We start from the raw sequence: 18,788 nt of genomic DNA on the forward strand, positions 1-18,788 counted from the left end.
AGGTGGGAACCAGGGAGGCGAGCCGTCTCGGACCTAGCAATGTAAAATAAGGTACTGGTTTGTGTGTTTTATTTCGATCTCTTCTAACTAACTTAATGCCTAGAACCTCATTAATGAAACCACTGCGCAGGCCGCGTGGTAGAAATCAGAAAATTAAAACAAGGAAAAAAAAGGGTTCTTCTCATCTTGGGGCCTTGGCTGAGGCTCACCCCAGGTTAGCACCCTTTCAGCCACCGCTGGGCCTCGGCTGCTCTTCCCTGGAATCTAGTCCTGGCTTAGGCCCCTGTACTTGGGGACGGAGTTCATCCCTGATGAGATGTCACCATTTCAAAACTTGGAAAGTCTTCAGCATTCTGCTAGCGTGCCTGAGTGATGGGTTGGTCACAGAAAACCCACTGGGTAATTATTGGATGTTGACTGGAATATTTTACTTTGGAAGCACGTGGTAGGCAATAGTTGACCCCATTCAAGTGTTGTGGATCTTGATCTTCCCAACCACCAGAACTCTGAGAAATAAATCTGTGCTGTGTTTAAGCCGCTCTGTCTATGGTATTTTGCCACAGGAGCCCGAATGGTCTAGGACAGTGTTAGGACGGCCTTAGGCAACTCCACTTTAAAAAACCTGCAGTCTCTCCAGGCACACCCACAGAGCCCTCCAGTATGGCCACAAACAAGTCACTTCCCCTCACCCTGATAAACAGAGGGAAGCCCCTGGCAGGCTGTCTTCACCTGGTAAGAGGGAAAGGTGAGAAGATCTGGATGTTTCTGACCCCAGGGTAAATGATGTCACTGAGAAATCCAGTGGTAACTGGTAAGGATTGAAAGGGGGGTCAACCGCCCCAACATTTAGAGCAAATGAGCAGGGATTCAGCCAGCTGAAACAAGGATGGACTCAAGCTGGAGAGCCTGATGAGGTTATGACATCCCATCACTTGTCATCGTTACTGAGCCTCTGCGTGATCCTCAGCACTCTCAAATCTACCATCTCATCTGGATTTGGTGAGAGCCGCAACTCCTCCCTATGACCCCCTCCTCAACCAGTCGTCCACTCCATGCCAGGAAAAGCCTGCCTTGGTTCCGGACCTGGTCACTGCAGTCTGAGTGAGTGTGCATTTGCTGGACATAATGCCTAAGGCTTAAGACTTCTGAACTTAGCATGCAGAGGGGATGCCTGTCATGAGCCTGTCATGATGAAGTGTGTTTGCAGTGCTTAGAATTAATCTAGAATTGTTTGCTGTGGATTGATTATGTCGATTGCAGTGCCTAGCATTAAGGATTGTTGTTTTCTTGATTAAGAACCTATAGAGTGAAATTGTATTGAGTAATTTGAGTGAATAAAGCATTGAAAGGGGCAAAAGTGCGTGGACACTCTTTATTTCTCCCCTCGACTGCATACGTTGCAATTTTGCCCTCTCGAGGTAGACAGTTAGCCTCCCTCCTGCCCTCATGCAGGATCTGCCCAGAGAGGGTGTGTGGCGTATGGCTGAGCCACAGGAAAACCAGTTGGTAGAAAATACCATGGGGACATTGAGAAAGAAGGGCGTCATTCTGTTTGAAGGTCAGGGAAGCCGGCTGGGAGGATTTTGCAGAGGCTTCCGAGAGGAGCTGGAATCTGGACTTGGTTTTGTAGAATGAGTGGGGGATTTCTCCTTGGAGAGGAGGTGCTTCCCGGCTGGGGAAGGGCACACAAGGGCTCAGATGTCTGAGGAGCCCAGGGTGCCTCAGGAAGGGAGCAGCCGTGGGGTGGGGGAGCCTTTAAGTTCCTGGTGGCCAAGGAAGGTCAACCTCTTCCCACTTCACTGAGCTTGAGGTGCCCGCCCAGGTGGGCGCGGCAGGATCGGCCCTGGGGCAGCCCAGGTGGCCTCCTCCTCTGAGGCCTCTCCCAGGCCAGGCCCTCCTGGAAGTGGGGTGGGGGTGTCTGGGCTTGCCTCACCCCAGCAACCGATCCTTCTCTTCAGACCCCACCCTGGTGGGGCCAAATCCACAGAGGCCTGCAGATTCTGCCCCCAAACCTGTCGGACCAGTTCTATGGGAGGAGGGGGCACCCAGGAGGGGCAGCTGAGATGGAAGGAAGCAGCCTCCCCTGGCCCAGCACAGACAGCTGCAGACACTGCGGACAGAACTCTGCACGGACAGACCTTAGGATGCTGGGCCTGGCCGTGAGGCCCAGAGGGGTACAGTCCTGGTGGCTGGTCCTTCTGTTGCTGCAGCTTATTGGTGTCCCGCCGGGGACAGGCCTGGGTGAGTGAAGCCGGGGACTGAGGTGGGGTGCCCACAGAGCCTCAGGCTTCGGGGAGGTAAGTCTCCTCCCTGGCTGCCCTTCCCCACCTCCCTGGTCTGGGGACTGGGTCCTGGGTTGGTCTGGAAAGAAGCACCACCTAAAGCAGTCACGGACCATCACCTGCCCCTCTCCCCAGGACTGGGGAGCAACAATGCTTGCTCTCTTCCTTTGGGGTTCCCATGCCCAAATTCTTAAATGGTTCCCCTCCTTCTCCTTCCTTCGCTATGGAAACCCAGGAGCGCAGGTTACCCCTGCAAACCCCAGGAGGCCCTCGAGGATCCCAAACTAGAAGGGCTTAGAGATACAGTCACCCTCATCTCTGCCGCTCTATTTCTCTCCCCTAGTTGTGCAAACATTAAGTGCTTACTGTATGCAAAGTCTCCTGGGCCTCTGAGAGAGTATTGAGGGCCTTGAGAAAGAAGGAATCAAGCACCCTCCCAGACTAGAAGGTTCTGGAAGGTTCTAGTCCAAACCTGTGCAGTTGATGTAGTGGCAGTGAGACATAGTGAACTGGACTGGAGGGGTGGGTGGCTGAGACCCGTATGAGAGCCCACTTGGTCTTTCTGCTTGCGTCAGTATTTGGGGCTGGGGAGCTGAAGACACTCAGAGAGGAGGGAGGGGGTCCGAGCCCACCAGCTGCAAGGCTGGACACAGGCCACATTGCCAATCCTGAGTCCCCTCTGGCATTGGAGGCTGTGAGGGGAGCCCAGAGGGGGCGGAGGTCTTGGAAGAGAAGGTGTCTTGGGGTCTCAGTGGGAGGTGACGGGAGTTGGAAGAGAACTGGGTGGAGAAGAGAGGAATGTTCTAGACTCAACCAGCTTCAGGCCCCAGAGCCAATGGTCCCCACAGGAGGGTTATCTCTGGGTCTCAGTGCAGGGGACCTTTGTGTGTCAGCTCCTCACCCTCCCAAGCCATCCATTTCTCCCATCAAGCAAACCAACCTGGACCATGTAGATGGAGATGTAGCCCCCTGAAGAGGGGCTCCTCAGGCTACCTGGAACGTCAGAAGCAGTGTCTAGCCCAGGGCTCGGTCCCCCAGATGTGAGTCTCACCCCAGCGAGGCCCGGAGCCCTGAGCCCGCACCTGGGCTGGTGGGGGTGCTGTGTGCTTTGGTCTGCTCTTCCTGGGTGCTTCCAATCCCACGGAGACCTACAGGTGGGAGGAGGACCTGGCCTTCCCTCCCAGCTCCCACAGTGCCCACCCTTAGCAGGCTCCCAAGGGAGGCTGGACTCAGGCCACCTGCCCATGGCCCATGGGGCACAGAGTTGCCAGGGAGCCCTCCTGAGCACAGCCTGACCCAACCTCCCAGGAAGAGCCCCTAGCTCCGTCAGACCAGGGCTGCCCAGACCGGCCTGTGTCTCCCCCTCAGACAGGGCGGTTGCCCTGTTCAGGCTCCTGCATCCCCTCCCCTGTGCCCTTCCCAGAGCACATCAGCTACGTGCCCCGGCTCTCCAGCGTCACCCTGGCCGGGAAGCTCACGCAGTCCACCTTCACGCTTGAGCAACCACTGGGCCTGTTTGATGACCTCAATATCTCTAACTCGGACCCCATCTGGCTGGTGGTGGCCCACAGCAACGGTGGGTACCACGGCCACCAGGCCTTGGATTTTCCCTATGCAATGGGCCAGCCTGGGGGGAGCAGCAGGAGTGAGGGAAAGCTGGGGACACAGGAGCGGTGGGGGGTGTGGCCCGGGAGGGTCGTCCGCAGGCCTGGTGGCACAGGACTGGAGTCCTGACTGGTCATGCCACCCTCAGCCATCCAGAACTTCACTGTCCCACAGAAGACAAAGGACATTCCTGCCCCCGCTAACTTCTCCCAGAAGGGCTACTACTTCACACTGAGGGCCAACCAGAAGCTCTACCGGCGTGGTGGCCAGGCCAGCAAGCAGCTCCCTGTCCTCCGTGTGGGCAATGATACACACTGCTCCTGGACAAAAGTGGGCTGCAATCACCCACTGCAGGGCTCGGGACCCTACAGGTGAGGGGAGCTGCCAGGTCCCGGCTGAGCTGGGGATGCTCCTGCCTGGGCCAAGCCGGACCCTGACAACTTCCGGTGGGACACCTGGGTTCCCTGTTGTACCAGTAGGAGTGTGAGGCAGGGAGAAGGGGCTGGGGACGCCTCAGTGAACCCTCCTATCTTTTTGGAGCAATGGGCACCCAATGTAAGCCCCAGTCCCTACTGGTGGTCTGGGACACAGGGAAGCATGCATCCAAGAACACACAGTCAGATGTGAACTCTTTCTCTTGGGCTCTGAGGATGCTATTTAGCCCAGGCCCTGTCTTCCCACCCCAGGATGCTCTTCCTATGCCTGGGAGTTGAGGGGAGAAACTGTCGGGCACCAGGGTCTGAGGGTTTCAGAAGGCAAGGGCTCCACTCCCAATACTGGGTTTGCTGTTAGGGTGAAGTTCCTGGTAATGAGCAAGGAGGGACCCGTGGCTGAGACAGAATGGTCCAAGGAGACCCGCCTACAGCAAGGTAGGGGGCAAGATGGGCAGCTTAAATGGTAGGGGCTGGGGGCTCCTAGAGAGAGCGGGAGGCCTGGGGCACTAGGCCAGACCCCGTCAATCAGAAGCATGTTGCTATTCTGCCGGCTGCAGGTGCTCCTTCTGGCTCAGGTGGAGGGTGGTTGGTCCAGAGGCTGTGTGTGCAAGGGCCCCCTTCGCAGGTCAAATGAAGTCCTCTTCCTATGTGGCCCATCATCCTCCCAGCCCAGGTACTGCAAGCTGTTACGGGGCCCCAGAGTGCAGGCACAGTGGTCATCATTGCCATCCTGTCGGTCCTGTTGGCCATCCTCCTGGCTGCTGTCCTCATCATGCTCACACAAGCCTAGTGAGTAGACAGGGCTGGGACCACCTCCCAGGGCCCTCTGCTGGGGTGGTTTTCCTTAAAGGCCAGACAGGGCTAACAATAAATTGCGCACGGGATCCCTGAGATTCCAGAACCCCTGGGTTCTGAGCTAGTGATCCATCCTTCCTGCTGGGAACGCACCGGAGCGGGATGGGGGTGGGTGTGCATTATCCCTTCCCTCGGGCGCCCTCTTTGCCCGACACCTACCCACTTTCTGAGCTGGCACTGCTCGCCCCCTGGTGGCAGATTTTGGTATTGCGCACAGACAAAGCGACACCCTGGGAAGGTAGATTGCTTTCAGCACGTGCTGAGAGTTGCTTCAAGATTTCGTTTGGAGCTCAGAGGTTGGGACTTGGCAGAGAGGGGGCGTCTGTAAGGTTTCCCTGAGAAAAGGAGACACCTTTCCTGGTGGTATTTGGGGTGGCAGGGAGGTGGGGAGGCTTTGGGACAGGAGAGTGGCAGGCAGGTGAGATCAGGGGTTGAGTCAGGGGCTGCATCTCACAGGCCCCTGGGAGCCAGCCGGGGGGGGGGGGTTGATGAGGGGAAACCTGTGGACAAGGTTCTAGAGGGATCCTGTTCGATGGCGTGGGGCACCAGGCAACGGCTGGGATTGCAATCAGGCGATTTATTCGCCATCCTCTCTCCCTCTCTCCACCCAAGCTGCGAAAGCTGCAGGAACGTTCCCGTTTCGATCCCAGAGGAGCCACTGAGCATGGGAAGATACAGCACCCACCACATGGGCGACCCTTCAGCTGTGGGGGGCTCCTGAGCCACTCCAGGGGCACCTGGCTACCTCTCAGCCTCCTGCCTGGACCAGGCTGCACAGCCCCGAAGCTTCTGGAGCCCAGAGAGGTGGCTCTAAATGATGGTGGTGTGTGTGTGTGTGTCCTTACCCCAAAGCTTGGACCCGTCCCTGGCAGAAATAAATACCCCGACACCTTCCTGCTTGACTACAGCACCCTGCACCCAGGCAGGCTTCCTGTGCTCTGTTGGGAAGGCTCTGGGGTCGGGGGCAGGACCAGGGCTGAGGCTTAAGGTCCAAGGCCAGCTGTCACCCAGGCCAGAGCAAATCTCTCTTTGAGCCTCCGTATCTGTAATGTGTGGATAGTGACGATGGCTTCCCTGCCCAGCCACACTCCTCCTACCAAAGGTCCCACACAGCAGGTCCAAGTGTGCTGTCCATCACCCCCACGTCCTCCTGGTGGCCCCTCTCCCCAGCTGCCTCTCCTCTTGGATGGAGGATTGAGAGCCACCCTCTTCCCCTTCTTCCAGTCCCCCAGTAGGTCCAACTTCGAAACTTCGTGCCCACCTTGGTCCATACTTCCAGGTGGGGCAGTGTGGGACGAGGTGGGGGCAGAAAGTGTGTGTGAAGCTGTGGTTCCCGAGAGCAGCCTGACTCAGCCCAGAGCAGACCCCACCCCAACCTCACTCAGGGCACCCACAGCTGCTGGCCATCAGCCATGCCTCGTGCCAGGCACTAAGGGGGCCAGAGATGGCCCAGGTAATTCTGTCCTGTAGGTGTCCCCTGCTGTCAGGGGAGGACAGTGACACCCAGGTGTTGGAGAGCCATCCTGGAGGCTCCCTTCCTGGGGGAGGTGTGGCTTTGGTGGAGGAACAGGACACCTGTGCCAGGTGGACACTGGCAGGATGCCCAGACAGGAGCCACATGGCACTGCCGGAGGGCAGGCTGGGGACAGCGCAAGCCGAGGGAGGGTGTCCAGGGAAGGAGGGGAGGCTGGGAGGCACCTGGTGCTACGTGCAGGGCCCTTGCCCTCTGAGACAGAAGATTAGGGAAGGAGGGCTGGCTGGGTTCCCAGGTGCCTTCCTCTGGGACCTGCAAATGTCCCTAAGTGGTTTATTAGCTGGAGCAGACACATCCGGCTCCTGCAGTGGAGGAAATGCTTAAGTGACCGTGGGGCAATCAAGCTGGGAGGGGCAGTAGGGAAGGGGACCATCTCCTCTCCGTGGCCTCTCCAGGACAGTTATGAGCCCTGACCTTGGGGCTGGGTGACCCTGGACAGGTCACTTTCCTGGGATGGGCCTCAGTTTCCCCTTAGGTGAAAAGCCAAGGTTGAGCGGCCTGACCTGGAGGGCCTCGTAGCCAATAGACCTTTCCCCACGCCTTGTGTGGGCCCGGCCCTGCAGGAAGCAGATGGCATGTGTCCCAAAGGGCAATTGAGAACATTTGCAAAGGTGTGGGCAGCCTTAGGGGGAGCAGCAGAGGGGTGACCCAGCCTGTCACCCATGGAGTCACATGCACTCTGGAACTGAAGGGTCATGGGAGGAAGGGAGTGCCATTTCCAGAGCCAGCAAACAGTAGCCACGGGCCGGAGTCCACTGGGCAGGAGCAGAGGCTATAGGTAGAAGGACAAGGCCACTGGAGGAAGCTGGGTAGTAAGTGCCGGCACTGTCCTGCCTTAGCCAGAAACAAGGTGGCAGGGGTGCGGGGGTGTGGTCAGACTCCTGTTCACAGAGCAGTACAGAGAGGGGCAAGAGCGGATTTAGAGGGCATGGGACACCTGGGTGACTCTCCTGTGGAACAGAGTCTTCCCACCTTCCCATCTGCAGCCTGGACACAGGGACAGAAAGATGGCCACGAGGCTCTGCTCCAGTCAGAGGGCTGCTGAGGCTGGGTGGGGCATACAGGGGGGACTCTGCAGGGACTGACCCTTGAGTTCTAGAGTCAGGGGTCTCGGCCAGCTGGAGAAGCGGTGGCCCATGATGACCCTTTATCCCCTTCCTGGGAACCAGCCCACAGGCCTCAGGAGTGGGAGGTGGGGTCTGAGTCCACCCTGCTCCTTGTCCTGTCTAGAGTGACTGTCCCAGGATGGGGGCTTGTGCTCCCTCCACCCCGCCCACCCCTGTCCCTGGTGTCCGCCCATGTCATGGGCCTGCACCTGGTCCGTGGGAGGTGTGGGTCTCCTCCATCAGCCCCCGTCCCTGCCACTCACGCTTACGCTGCCTCAGCCTCTCCCGTGGGTGCTAATAACCCCCGTCTGTCCTCTTATCTGCCTCATATGTCCTTGGTGCCCTGGCCACCCTGGACAGCCCAGAGGCCCCTCATACTAACACGCCACTCCATACCCAGCCTGGAGCTGCCCAGCCCTGGGCCTCCCCTCGTTCCTGGTTCTCCAGGCTTCAGGCTGGATGCTGGCAGACCCAGGTCACCTGTGTCCCTGACCCCACGCTCTGCTTCCTACCCTAGACACAGCCTGTGTATAAGCCTTAAGCCACCTGCTCAGGACCTGCCTGCTTCTGAGCCCAGAGGCGGCCTGGGTGGAGAGCAGGCTCAGAGTGCGTGGGATATGGGGGTTCTCCAGCCCGAGGGGAGATGCTGGCCACAGATGCTGGTTTCTCTGGGCTCTTCTGGGGCTTGGGAGTCGAGGGAGGGGTCTGAGTCTCAGTGCCCGGTCCTACCAACCCACTGGCCATCCTCCCCATGCAGCCTCAGGTCCAGAGCCAGGTCCCAGGGGGCCATGGGGGAATGAACACCCCAAGAGGGTGATGTCCGGCCCCAGCCTCAGCGTCCAGCCTCACCCACCTGGGCTTCAACCTCTTTGCCCCAGGAAGGGGTGGATGAGATGAGCAGGATTCTCTGTCTGCCTCTGGTCCTCAGGCCACTGGGTCCCTCCCCACTCACTCATTCCCACTGACAGCAGACGGTCACTAACCCTGTTGGGCACTGGGCCACGTGTTCCCAGCCCTCAAGGCCATCCCCCACTCTCCTCGGTGGCAGCTGGTCATGCTCAGAGATACCACAGGACCCTGCTGGCTGGTTCATGCCACCTGGGACTGCCAGGAAGAGGGGCACTAGTCCTGCCTGGAGCATCAGAGGTGTCCAGGCACGGCTGGGAGGCACCAAGCCTGGGGACCCTGCAGGGTACCTCCTCAGGTCATCAGGGGCCCATGGACACCGGCTCCTACCTACTGACCACACAGTGCAGCTCTACGGGCCTTCTCAGCTCTCCAACTCACAGGGGGACCTGCTTGGGAGCATAGGCTTGGGGACAATGATTTTGAGTGGTGAAGTGACATCCTATGAACCAGGTGTCTCCTGACATCATCCTGGTAAATGGACAACTGGGAAGCGCAGGGACCTCGCCTCTCTTCCTGCCTCCTTCTGTCCCTGTTTTCCCATCTCCGTGTGTGGGGTTGTGTGTCCCCTGGGGTTATGTTTCTCGCTGTCCCTTGTCCCTATTTTTTTTTTTTTTTGCACTGGGGATTGACCCAGGTGCTCTCCCGCTGAGCTCCACCCCCAGCCCTCTTATTTTGAGGCAAGGTCTTGCTAAGTTGCCAGATTGGCCTCAAACTTGTCATCCCCCTGCCTCAACCTCTGCAGTAGCTGGGATTGCAGGGGTGTGCCACCACGCCCAGCTTCTTGTCCCTCTTTTTAAGCCTGACCAGCCTCGGAAACACCTTTTGCTTCCAGAAGGGGAGCTGCCTGGGCCGGTCCAGGCATGGTCCTGACCATTTCCCAGCATACGCAAGCTCCAGGCAGATGGCGGCTTTCCCTGCCCCAGGGAAGGGAAAAGCAGGGGAGAGGAGCAAAACACAGTAGAGACAACAGGGACAGAACAGGTGTCAGGGACAGAAACGTTACAATCCATTGCCCCAAACCAGCTGGTACAGAAGAAAGGGTCACCCCGGACCCCCTTCCCTGCTGGCCCTGCTTCTAGACGGTCTGCATGCCCACCCCCAGACTCCCTGCTCTCCCAGTATGGGAGCCGGGTGCAGCTCAACCCCCTGCCCCACCACGGACACTTGCACCTCCTATTTGTCCTGGGAGGTGGCCCACAGAAGGGTCTGGTGGTCCAGACAGGGTTGCGTGGCCTGGGAAGAGCCAGCTGTCCAGGTGTCTGGGGGCAGGGTACTTTCTGGTACGGCCCCACCACAGTAATCTTGAATGGGACTGTTCCCACCTCGGGGCACAAGGATGCACGGGGTGCGTGTGTGTGTGGGTGTGTGTGCACGCACATGCGTGAGTGCCAGAGATCAAACCCAGGGGCACTTGACCACTGAGCCACATCCCCAGCACTATTTTATGTTATATTTAGAGACAGGGTCTCACTCAGTGGCTTAGTGCCTCAATTTTGCTGAGGCTGGCTTTGACCTCTTGATCCTCCTGCCTTAGCCTCCCCAGCTGCTGGGATTACAGGTGTAATCTGTGCTCCAGGCAGGGGTGTATTTTCAAACTGGGGTCTCCCAGGAGCCCAGCCACCCCGCTGTGGGACCCCTTCTCTGGGAGGAGAGCCCAGGCCTCGGGTGTGAGCCTTTATTCAGGAGTGAGTATCTGAGCCTGCTGGAGACAGGGTGCATGGAACCAAGGTGGCCGGGGCCAGCCAGGGGAGGTCCCAGGGTCAGGACTGGATTCTGAGGGTCGTGGGAGCCCTTGAGGGGGTTTTTAGCAGGACATAGGAGCCCACTAGAGGGCAGAGGTGACTGGGAGGAGCAGGGCCCTTCATGGGAGGCAGGGATGTCGGGCTCTCTCACTCCGACTGTGCGGGGACTCCCTGGGGACCTGACTGGTGGAAAGCCCCCTCCTAGGACAATTTCCTGCCTGGCCTCTGGTCCCCAGATCTCTGACCCCAGCAGTCCTGGGTAGTCTCCAATCCCACCTCCAGCTTCCTCCATGGGAAGATGAGGCTGGGCATTTCCATTCTCTTTCTGGAAGGTTCAGAAGGTTAATGAGGGCAAAGCACGGAACTCCACTCAGGGGATAAACTTCTGGGAAGAGAGCAACCTGCATCTGGGCTGAGGGCCAAAGGCAGAGTGGGGACCACACCTCTGGTCATGGCCTAACCACCGACTTGGCCCCTCTGACCAGCCGCAGGCGAGTTTCTGTGAATGTCAGGGACACAGAATGGAGGCTTCTCTGCCTCCAAAGTGCAGAAGACCCTCCTCTTACCATGGTGGGCCTACTCCAGCCTTGCCTGGCCCGGAGGCCGTTTCTCAGGGCCTGGGGAAGGTGTGGCCATGTGGCCCTGGCTATCCCCTCCTTGCCTGCTGGATGAACAGGTTCTGAATCCCACCAGGACCTTGAAGTGACACCAGGCCTGTGCTAAGGCTCCAAGAAGTTAAAAGCTGTCCCCAAATCTTTCATTGTAATGCTAGTGATTCGGGAGGCTGAGGCAGGAGGCTCTCAAATTGGAGGCCAACTTTGTGAAGCCCTGTGGCCTTTTTTTTTTTTTTTTTTAATGTGGTTCGATCCTCGGCACCACATAAAAATAAATAAATAAAATAAAGGTATTGTGTCCACCTACAACTAAAAAAGAGCGAGAAAGAAAAAGAACACTGACTCCCAAAGCAGAACACAGTCCAGACAGGTCAGTTTCCATGGTTGTCCCTCCCCAGGCCCTTCACACCTGCCCCCACCACCTCCCCAGGGGGCCCACCAGGATCTTTCTCTACCTCCCTCCAGCATCCCAGATGCAGAAATCCCAGATCGTTTGGCCTGTGGTTTGCAGAGCAGAGCAGCCCCTCCTGGTCTCTGGTCTGGCTTCTGACCACCATGTGGGGTGGACATGTGGGGCCAGGGCCTCCTCTTACAGCTGAAGAGCCTACGACCAACAAGGAGAAAGCCCCTTCCCTCAGAGGGAACAGAACTTCCATCTTGCAGCCCAGGGCTCCTCTCAGGGACTTCTGGACAGGCTGTGGGCATCTGTCCTTCTGAATTCCACTCACCCTCCTCAGTCAGGGCCATGGCTAATCAGTACCTGGACCAGTGCCCAGAGCACCCACAGCCTGGGAAGGATGACCCGGGAAGCAGGGACCCACAGAAAGGTGGGGGTGGGAGAGAACGGCTTTGAGATGAATGTCCCCATGTCAGCAGGTAAGTCCAGGGATATAGGTCCATGGCCCAGCCTCTCTGTTTGAACTGGGGGCCACACTTATTTATTTAGTTAATTGCAGATGGACACAGGCCTGGATCCAGTGTTCTTGTGCCCTGGGACCCAGCAATTCTTGCTCCTAGGTATTTATTCCCCAAGGGAGATGAATGCTTTTATGTCCCAAAAGTCTTGCGCAAGGACATTCATGGCAGCTTTACGCATAACAGCCCCCCAACAGAAACAAAATCAATGTCCAGGCTGGTTGGGTGGCACACGCCTGTAATCTCAGCAGCCCGGGAGGCTGAGGCAGGAGGATCACAAGTTCAAAGCCAGCCCTAAGCAATTGACTGAGACCCTGTCTCTAAATAAAAATATTTTGGCTGGGGATGTGGCTCAGTGGTTAAGCAGTCCTGGGCTCAATCCTTGGTACAAATGAGACTACTCCATGGTGACAAGTTGGGGAAGAGGTTATCCCTGGGGGTGAGGGTGTCGGGATGGGGCTGAGGAAGCCTGCCGGGGCTCAAATGTCCTAGACGTTGACTTGGGCATGTGTGAAACCTCATCTCACAGAATCTGTGGATTTCAGCGCACACCTGTGGGGCATTCTAGACCGCCCTGCGTCTGGCGGAGTCTGGGTGGGTGCCGTGACATGCGACTAGATCATTCAGGGTCACTCCAGGTGAATTTGGGTTGGCACAAAATAATCACACACACAGACAGAAAGTACATTTTTCTCGACCTTAGGGGTCCGTTGGAAAGAGAGAGTGAGGCACCTGAATTCTTTATTTGTATATGGGGGGACGTACAAAGGGAGTTTCCATGGAATGTTCTTTCCAAATAAGGCAGAGGGTCAGGTTTCAGGGGGTTGAGTCCAGCTTGGTGATATCATGTGGTCAGTAGATTGAGTGACATCTTGGCAAGCCACACCCATCTCAGGTGCTGTGTGGGGTCAAAGGCAGAGGGAGTGAGAAGGACTCACAGGGCACAGCCAGACAGAGCAGCAATGCTCACAGCGCACGCACACAGCCCACCGATGGCCCGCGACAGGTGGCTCTGGCCTGGGAGGGATGGGGTCAGTAATAGAAACTTCCAGGTAGAGCGAGATGCTAGTGGGGATGGCAGGGTCCTGCTGGGGGCAGATAGGGCAGGGGACCCAGAGAGCTGGAGGGCTGGGCTCACCCCGAGGGGCGGGTCCCAGTTGCCCACGCTGTACCAGGAGCTGGGGAAGCAGAGGATGGGGTGCAGGATGAAGCAGGCCCAAGAGGGGCTCTCGGATGTGGAGCAGGCCCGGCCTCTCTAGGCAAGGGCCAGGCTGAGAACCAGGAGCCACCGCCTCTGGCCTCCATCCCCCACCGAAGGCTCCTGGGTCCCGTCAGCCCAGCCAGGCCCTGTCCCGGCTCCAGGAGACCATGGCGCCAGAATCCCTGACAGGTTTACGTGGCAGCTGCAGACGCACTGGCCTGGTCCCAAGTTCCCTTCACACCCACACATCCGTCTCCCAGAGGAGCCAGGAGAGGCCCAGCCAGGGCCCCGTGAAGACCAGTCCTGCACAGGGTCCCAGAAGCCAGGTTCTCCTCCGGATCAAGCTGTCTCCCCCTGCCCTGGGCCACCTCGGCCTCATGCCTGGCCCTTTGTCCTCCTCCCGGCCCTGCTCCTCCTCCTGCCCTCTTCCCCGCCTGACCCCGCCACCACTTCCAGGAAGCCCGCTGCCTCCAGTCTTCAGGGAGGAGTGTGCCCCTGGTTGTTTGCTCCCAGAGACTGGGACATTGGATCCCAGACTCTGGTGTCCCTGTAACCCCAGAGACTCAGGAGGCTGAGGCAGGAGGATCATGAGTTCAAAGCCAGCCTCAGGAACTTGGTGAGACCCTGTCTCTAAATAAAGTATAAAAAGGGCAGGGGCTGGGGCTCAATGGTGGAGTGCTTGCCTAGCAGGTGTGAGGCACTGGGTTCAAATCTCAGCACCACATACATAAACAGACAAACAAACAAACAAATAAAATAAAAGCCCATCTAAGGAAAAACAAAGAGGGCTGGGGATATGGCTCAGTGGTTAATCGTCCCTGGGTACACCCTGGTACACCCCCCAAAAAGAAAAAAAGAAAACAAGACTCTGGTGTCACCTGCTGGCAGGTGACCCCCAGGACTCCGGGACTTCCATTTCTTTCCACACCTCAGTCTCCGACTTCGGGAAGGGGCAACGGTTTCACCCTCAGGGCTGGGGCTGAGGGGCTGCAGAGCATAAAACCATCTCCTTCCCCCAGGGCTGAGCTCCTCCTGCAGACACTGGCCCACTTGGGATCCCCACACCCCAGGGCATCTGAGGGACATCTGTCACCATCCCCAAGCTGCCTCCAGCCACCTTGGCCTCTGCTGAAGACCATTGTCAGTCACCCCAATGATGCACAGAAGGACCCAAGGTGTTGAGACACAGCTGTGCAGAGAGGGGCTAGGTTCACGGTTTGCTCACTCGTGGAAGTGGGCTGGTGGGAGCCGGCCCTGCTTCTGGGAGGACTAATGAGAGTCTCGGGAAGATACTATTTATAGCCACCATTACCCCACTTTAGTGATTAGGCAGATAAGGTTCAGAGAGGCTGAGTAACTTACCCACAGTCACACAGTAAGCTACCTTAGTCATTAGACCCAGGATTTGAACTCTGGCTCCAGACGCCGCACTCTTTCCTGTGGGCCTGTTTTTAAAAAGTGTGGTTTAATGCTGTCTGTCTAAACAAGGTGGGTGGAGTGTCGTGATTGATGGGGCAGAGAGAAGCTGGGGACAGTTCCTTCTGACCTATGGAGGATTCTCTGCCTGTCCCTTCAGGCTCTTTGGGGCTGACAAGTCTTGGCACGCTGCTGTCCCTCAGCCCAGAGCCTGCCAGGCCACCTGGTGCCCCTGGGTGGAGTCCGCACTCCTGTGCTGGCACGTCCATAGCTGGGTCCTCTGGCCTTTGTGTCGGGGCTGCTCTTGCCACCTCAGTACCTGCTGCCACCCAGCTTCTGTCCCATTGTCCTAAAGTCGGCCACCTCCCAGATGTCCCCTTCTCCCAAAAGGCTTGGCATCCACAGGCCAGGGGCAGGAGCTGCTGTGGAGGGGAGGGGGAAGGTGGGGGAAGATCTTTCCTCCGGAGGGAGGTGCTTTCCAGGAGCCCCCCACCCCACAGGAAGCCCCAGGGGCGTGAAAATTCTTGAGCTGGGGGACAAAGGCAGTAGCTCCAAAATATTAAAGCCACAAAATTAAAAAAAAAAAAATGTTTACTTAAATGTCTTCTAAATGTAACACGAGGTCAGTTTCGTCCATTGTTAAATTTAGTATTCCCAAATGCGTCACTGCACACGAAAACAATTTGTAGGTCACATTTTCTTACTTTGGGAGAATCCCCAAGATTCCCAAGAATGCATGATGTTAGTGGAGGAATCGAGGCCAGCAGCAAACCAAAAGAGTCCCTTGTATCTAAATAACTTGGAAAGGTGAAATATTTACCTTCTCTCTCTCTCTCTCTCTCTTTTTTTTTTTTTTTTTTTTTGCAGTCTGGGAATGGAACCCAGGAGATCATTCAATTTAGGCTAGAGTCCTCTCTACAACTGAGCTGAATCCCCAGCCCCAAGTTTGCCATTTTAACCATTATTTTTATTTTTATTTTTGACCCCAGGGATTTACCACTGAGCCCCTTCCCCAGCTCTTCTGGTGTTGGATTTAGAGACAGGGTCTCACTGAGTTGCTCAGGGCCTGACAAGTTTGTTACTGAGGCTGGCCTTGAACTTGCAATCCTCCTGCCTCAGCCGCCTGAGCCACTGGGATTACAGGCGTGTGACACCGCACCTGGCCTCATGACCCTTAAGTGTGGAGTGATACTAACATTCATGTTGCTGTGTGACAGATCTCTAGATCCTTCTCATTTAACCAAATAAAAACCTCTATGGCCCATAAACAGTCCCTTCCCCCACCTCCCCATAACCGCAATTCTACTTTCCATTTCTATAAATTTTACTATTCTAGACACCTCTTGAAAGTGAAATCCTGCGTCTTTGCCTTTTTTTTTCTCTCCGTGTGGCTTGTTTCACTTAGCACGTTGCCGGCAAGTTCCATCTATGTTGCAGCACGTATGAGAGTGAGTGGGTCTCCATGGTAGGTACATGCCGCTTGCCACATCTGGTTGGTGCATTGGTCCACTCTGGCTGGGTTGGTCCTACCTCTTGCCTATTGTGACTAACGCTGCAATGAACACAGAAGTACAAATGTCCTTTGGAGACCCTGTTCCCCAATTCTTTTGGATATTTCCCCAGAAGTGGTATTGCTGGATCTTATAGTCATTCTATTTTTTATTTTTTTGGTACCAGGGATTGAACCCAGTGGTGCTCAACCACTGAGCCACATCCCCAGCCCTATTTATTTATTTATTTATTTTATTTTGAGACAGACTCCTTCTAAGTTGCAGAGGGACTCCTTAAGTTGCGGATGCTAGCCTTGACCTTGAGTTCCTCCTGCCTCAGCATCTAGAGTCACTGGAATTACAGATGTGCACCACTAGACCCAGCTCTATTTTTAACTTTTTTGGAGAAAACTAGTAGTGGCTCATTTTTAAATGTTTATTGGGGTGTAGGGTAGTGCTTAGCTGATGCTGTTCCCAAAATAACCCTGACTGACGGGCAAGGTATGTAGCACACACACACTCAGCTTATTTTCTCAAAGCAAAGCTTTATCTTTTATTCAATTTAATTGAGATTAAATCCTCATCCCTCATCTCAGTCCATTCAACTTCTGATCCAATCCCCAGGTAGTGCCAAAGCATCAGGGGAGACTGGGCTGGGGCCACTGGTCCTGGGGGCTCCCCCAGAGCTCTTTTGATACTCAAAGACCAGGATTCTTGCAACCCAAATACTTTTTCTTTTATTGTGATTGATCTGCTGTGCATTTCAAAAGCATGCATTGAAACTCCAGATGTACCTCCTGTCCTGTAACTGGGTACATAGGACTTCTTCATGGGTCAGGATCAACTGCTTTGTCCAACTACAACTAAAAAATAAATATAAAGAAAAGAAAAACCATGTGCACAGGGATATTCCAGACCTTCGCCCGCCCCCCCCCCCCCGGGGGTGACAGGCACGGGAAGCTGGGGGTGAAGAGGCACACATACTAACGCTTCAAAATTGTCCCCCACTTCCAAAACCTGAGACCCCCATGTCACGCCTCATCTCCAGACCCTTCCCCAAGAAACATCCAAGTTCTCCCCAGCAGCCCTGGTCCCCCATTTGTTGGTTCCTGGCTGCTTCTCCAATCACATGCACAAGCCTCCCTGTGTCCCTCGAGGATGTTTCCAGAACAGCCCAGCCTTCATCGTGCCGGTGTGCCTCTTCCTGCTGCTGCCCCATTTGGAGCCCTCCTTCCAGTCTAACCAACTTTCCGTTGCTATAATTGATACCACAGGCTGGGTAATTTATAAAGAAAAGAGGTTTATTTAGCCCTTGGTTCTGCAAGTCCAAGATCCAGGGGCCGCATCTGATGAGAACCATCTGTGGAGTCCCAAGGTGGCTCCAGGCATCACAGAACAAAGTGAAGCATCCCTCCTCTGCAGACCTCATTCATTTCTCTCCAGCGCCTTCACCCACCCTGAGGGCAGAGACCTTGGTTGGCTTTTCTGGGGGCTCTCCAGTGCCCAGTGCACACAGCAGGTAAATTACCAAATGACCGAGTGAGTCAATGCAAGAGGATTGAATGAGGGAGAGAGCTGGGGAAAGGAGCCATGGTTTTCTCAGCAAAGGTCCCCTCTGCAGCCACCACAGAGGTGGGTATAGACGGAATTGCGCAGCTGGCCGGGCTCCTCTCCGGCCTCACCCTCTGACTCACCCCCTCCTCAGAGACTAGTTTCCAGGAACTGGCTGATAGCTTGGCTCCTCCACCCCCACTGAATCTAGTGTGGAACCTGTTCTGCCCCAAGAGTCCCCATGTTCCCAGGCTGTGTTCCTAGGCCACTGGGCCACGTGGAGAGAAGGGCCTCACAGGTCAGCAGCGGTGGACACAGGAAGGGCCACTAGAATGGCAGTCCCCAAGCAGCGAGCCTCACACCCTCCTAATGTGGATGCCAGGTGTGTCACAGGAGCCTGGGGAGTGATGGGGACAGCACATCGACTGTCCTGAGAATCAAAGGAGAAGACTATGTGGGAGCCTGGAGTCCAGGTGACATCTAGTCACTTGGGATGCCATTTGGGGTGTGATATGGAGAAACTGGAGATCCTGCAGTGACTATTGTCACTAGGCTGTCCCCTTCCTTTCTAGCAGGCTGCTCTCTGTACCTCCCAGCACAGATGCTGGCTGGTCATTGTCACTGACTTTCTAGTCCCACAGTGACAAGGGGTGCAGTCCCTGGTCCAGTGTCCTGCGAGATGAGGAGCCTGGCGCCATGGCCACGTCTGGCATGTGATTTGGGGCATTGCTCCTGGTCATGTGTGGCCTTTAGGCCTGGTTCTCTGACCCTCCCAAAGACCCTGAGTCACACTAGATAGGCTTCTAATGAATCCTCTTTTTTGTTTAAATTAGAGCTGGTTTCTATTGTTTGGAACCAGAAATCACAGAGGTGTGGCCCCACAAAACTATGGGATTGAAGGTGCATTACAGAGGGCCCAGGGTCCAGGAGGGAGGATTTGGGATGCTCAAGTCTGCTTTGTGTAGCCCAGGGCACAGTAGGGGTCCCGTCCCTGCTCTGGGAGCTAAGTTCTAGAAGGCCTGGTGGTCGAGTGGAGGCTGGGCAGGGAACAATGACCTGGTCATTGTGGGTCTAGAAGTCTCGCAGAGCGAGGGGAGCCTGGCTTGGAGCAGAGGAGGTTGAGGCTTTGCGGGA

At 56.2% G+C, this 18,788-nt stretch overlaps 1 protein-coding gene across 1 annotated transcript; it reads left to right on the top strand.

The window, feature by feature from the left end:
* Nucleotides 1–2,144: 2,144 nt before the first annotated feature.
* Nucleotides 2,145–5,111, top strand: LOC308652330 (uroplakin-3b-like protein 2; the record flags this gene model as incomplete). Its single annotated transcript, XM_081300072.1, has 5 exons — nucleotides 2,145–2,241; nucleotides 3,673–3,858; nucleotides 4,036–4,258; nucleotides 4,680–4,756; nucleotides 4,990–5,111. 5 exons carry the CDS (start codon nucleotides 2,145–2,147, stop codon nucleotides 5,109–5,111), a joined length of 705 nt encoding a protein of 234 aa, XP_081156198.1.
* Nucleotides 5,112–18,788: the final 13,677 nt, after the last annotated feature.

This window comes from Spermophilus citellus, assembly GCF_964194105.1.
Source record: "Spermophilus citellus genome assembly, chromosome: 6".
Classification (NCBI taxonomy): domain Eukaryota; kingdom Metazoa; phylum Chordata; class Mammalia; order Rodentia; family Sciuridae; genus Spermophilus; species Spermophilus citellus.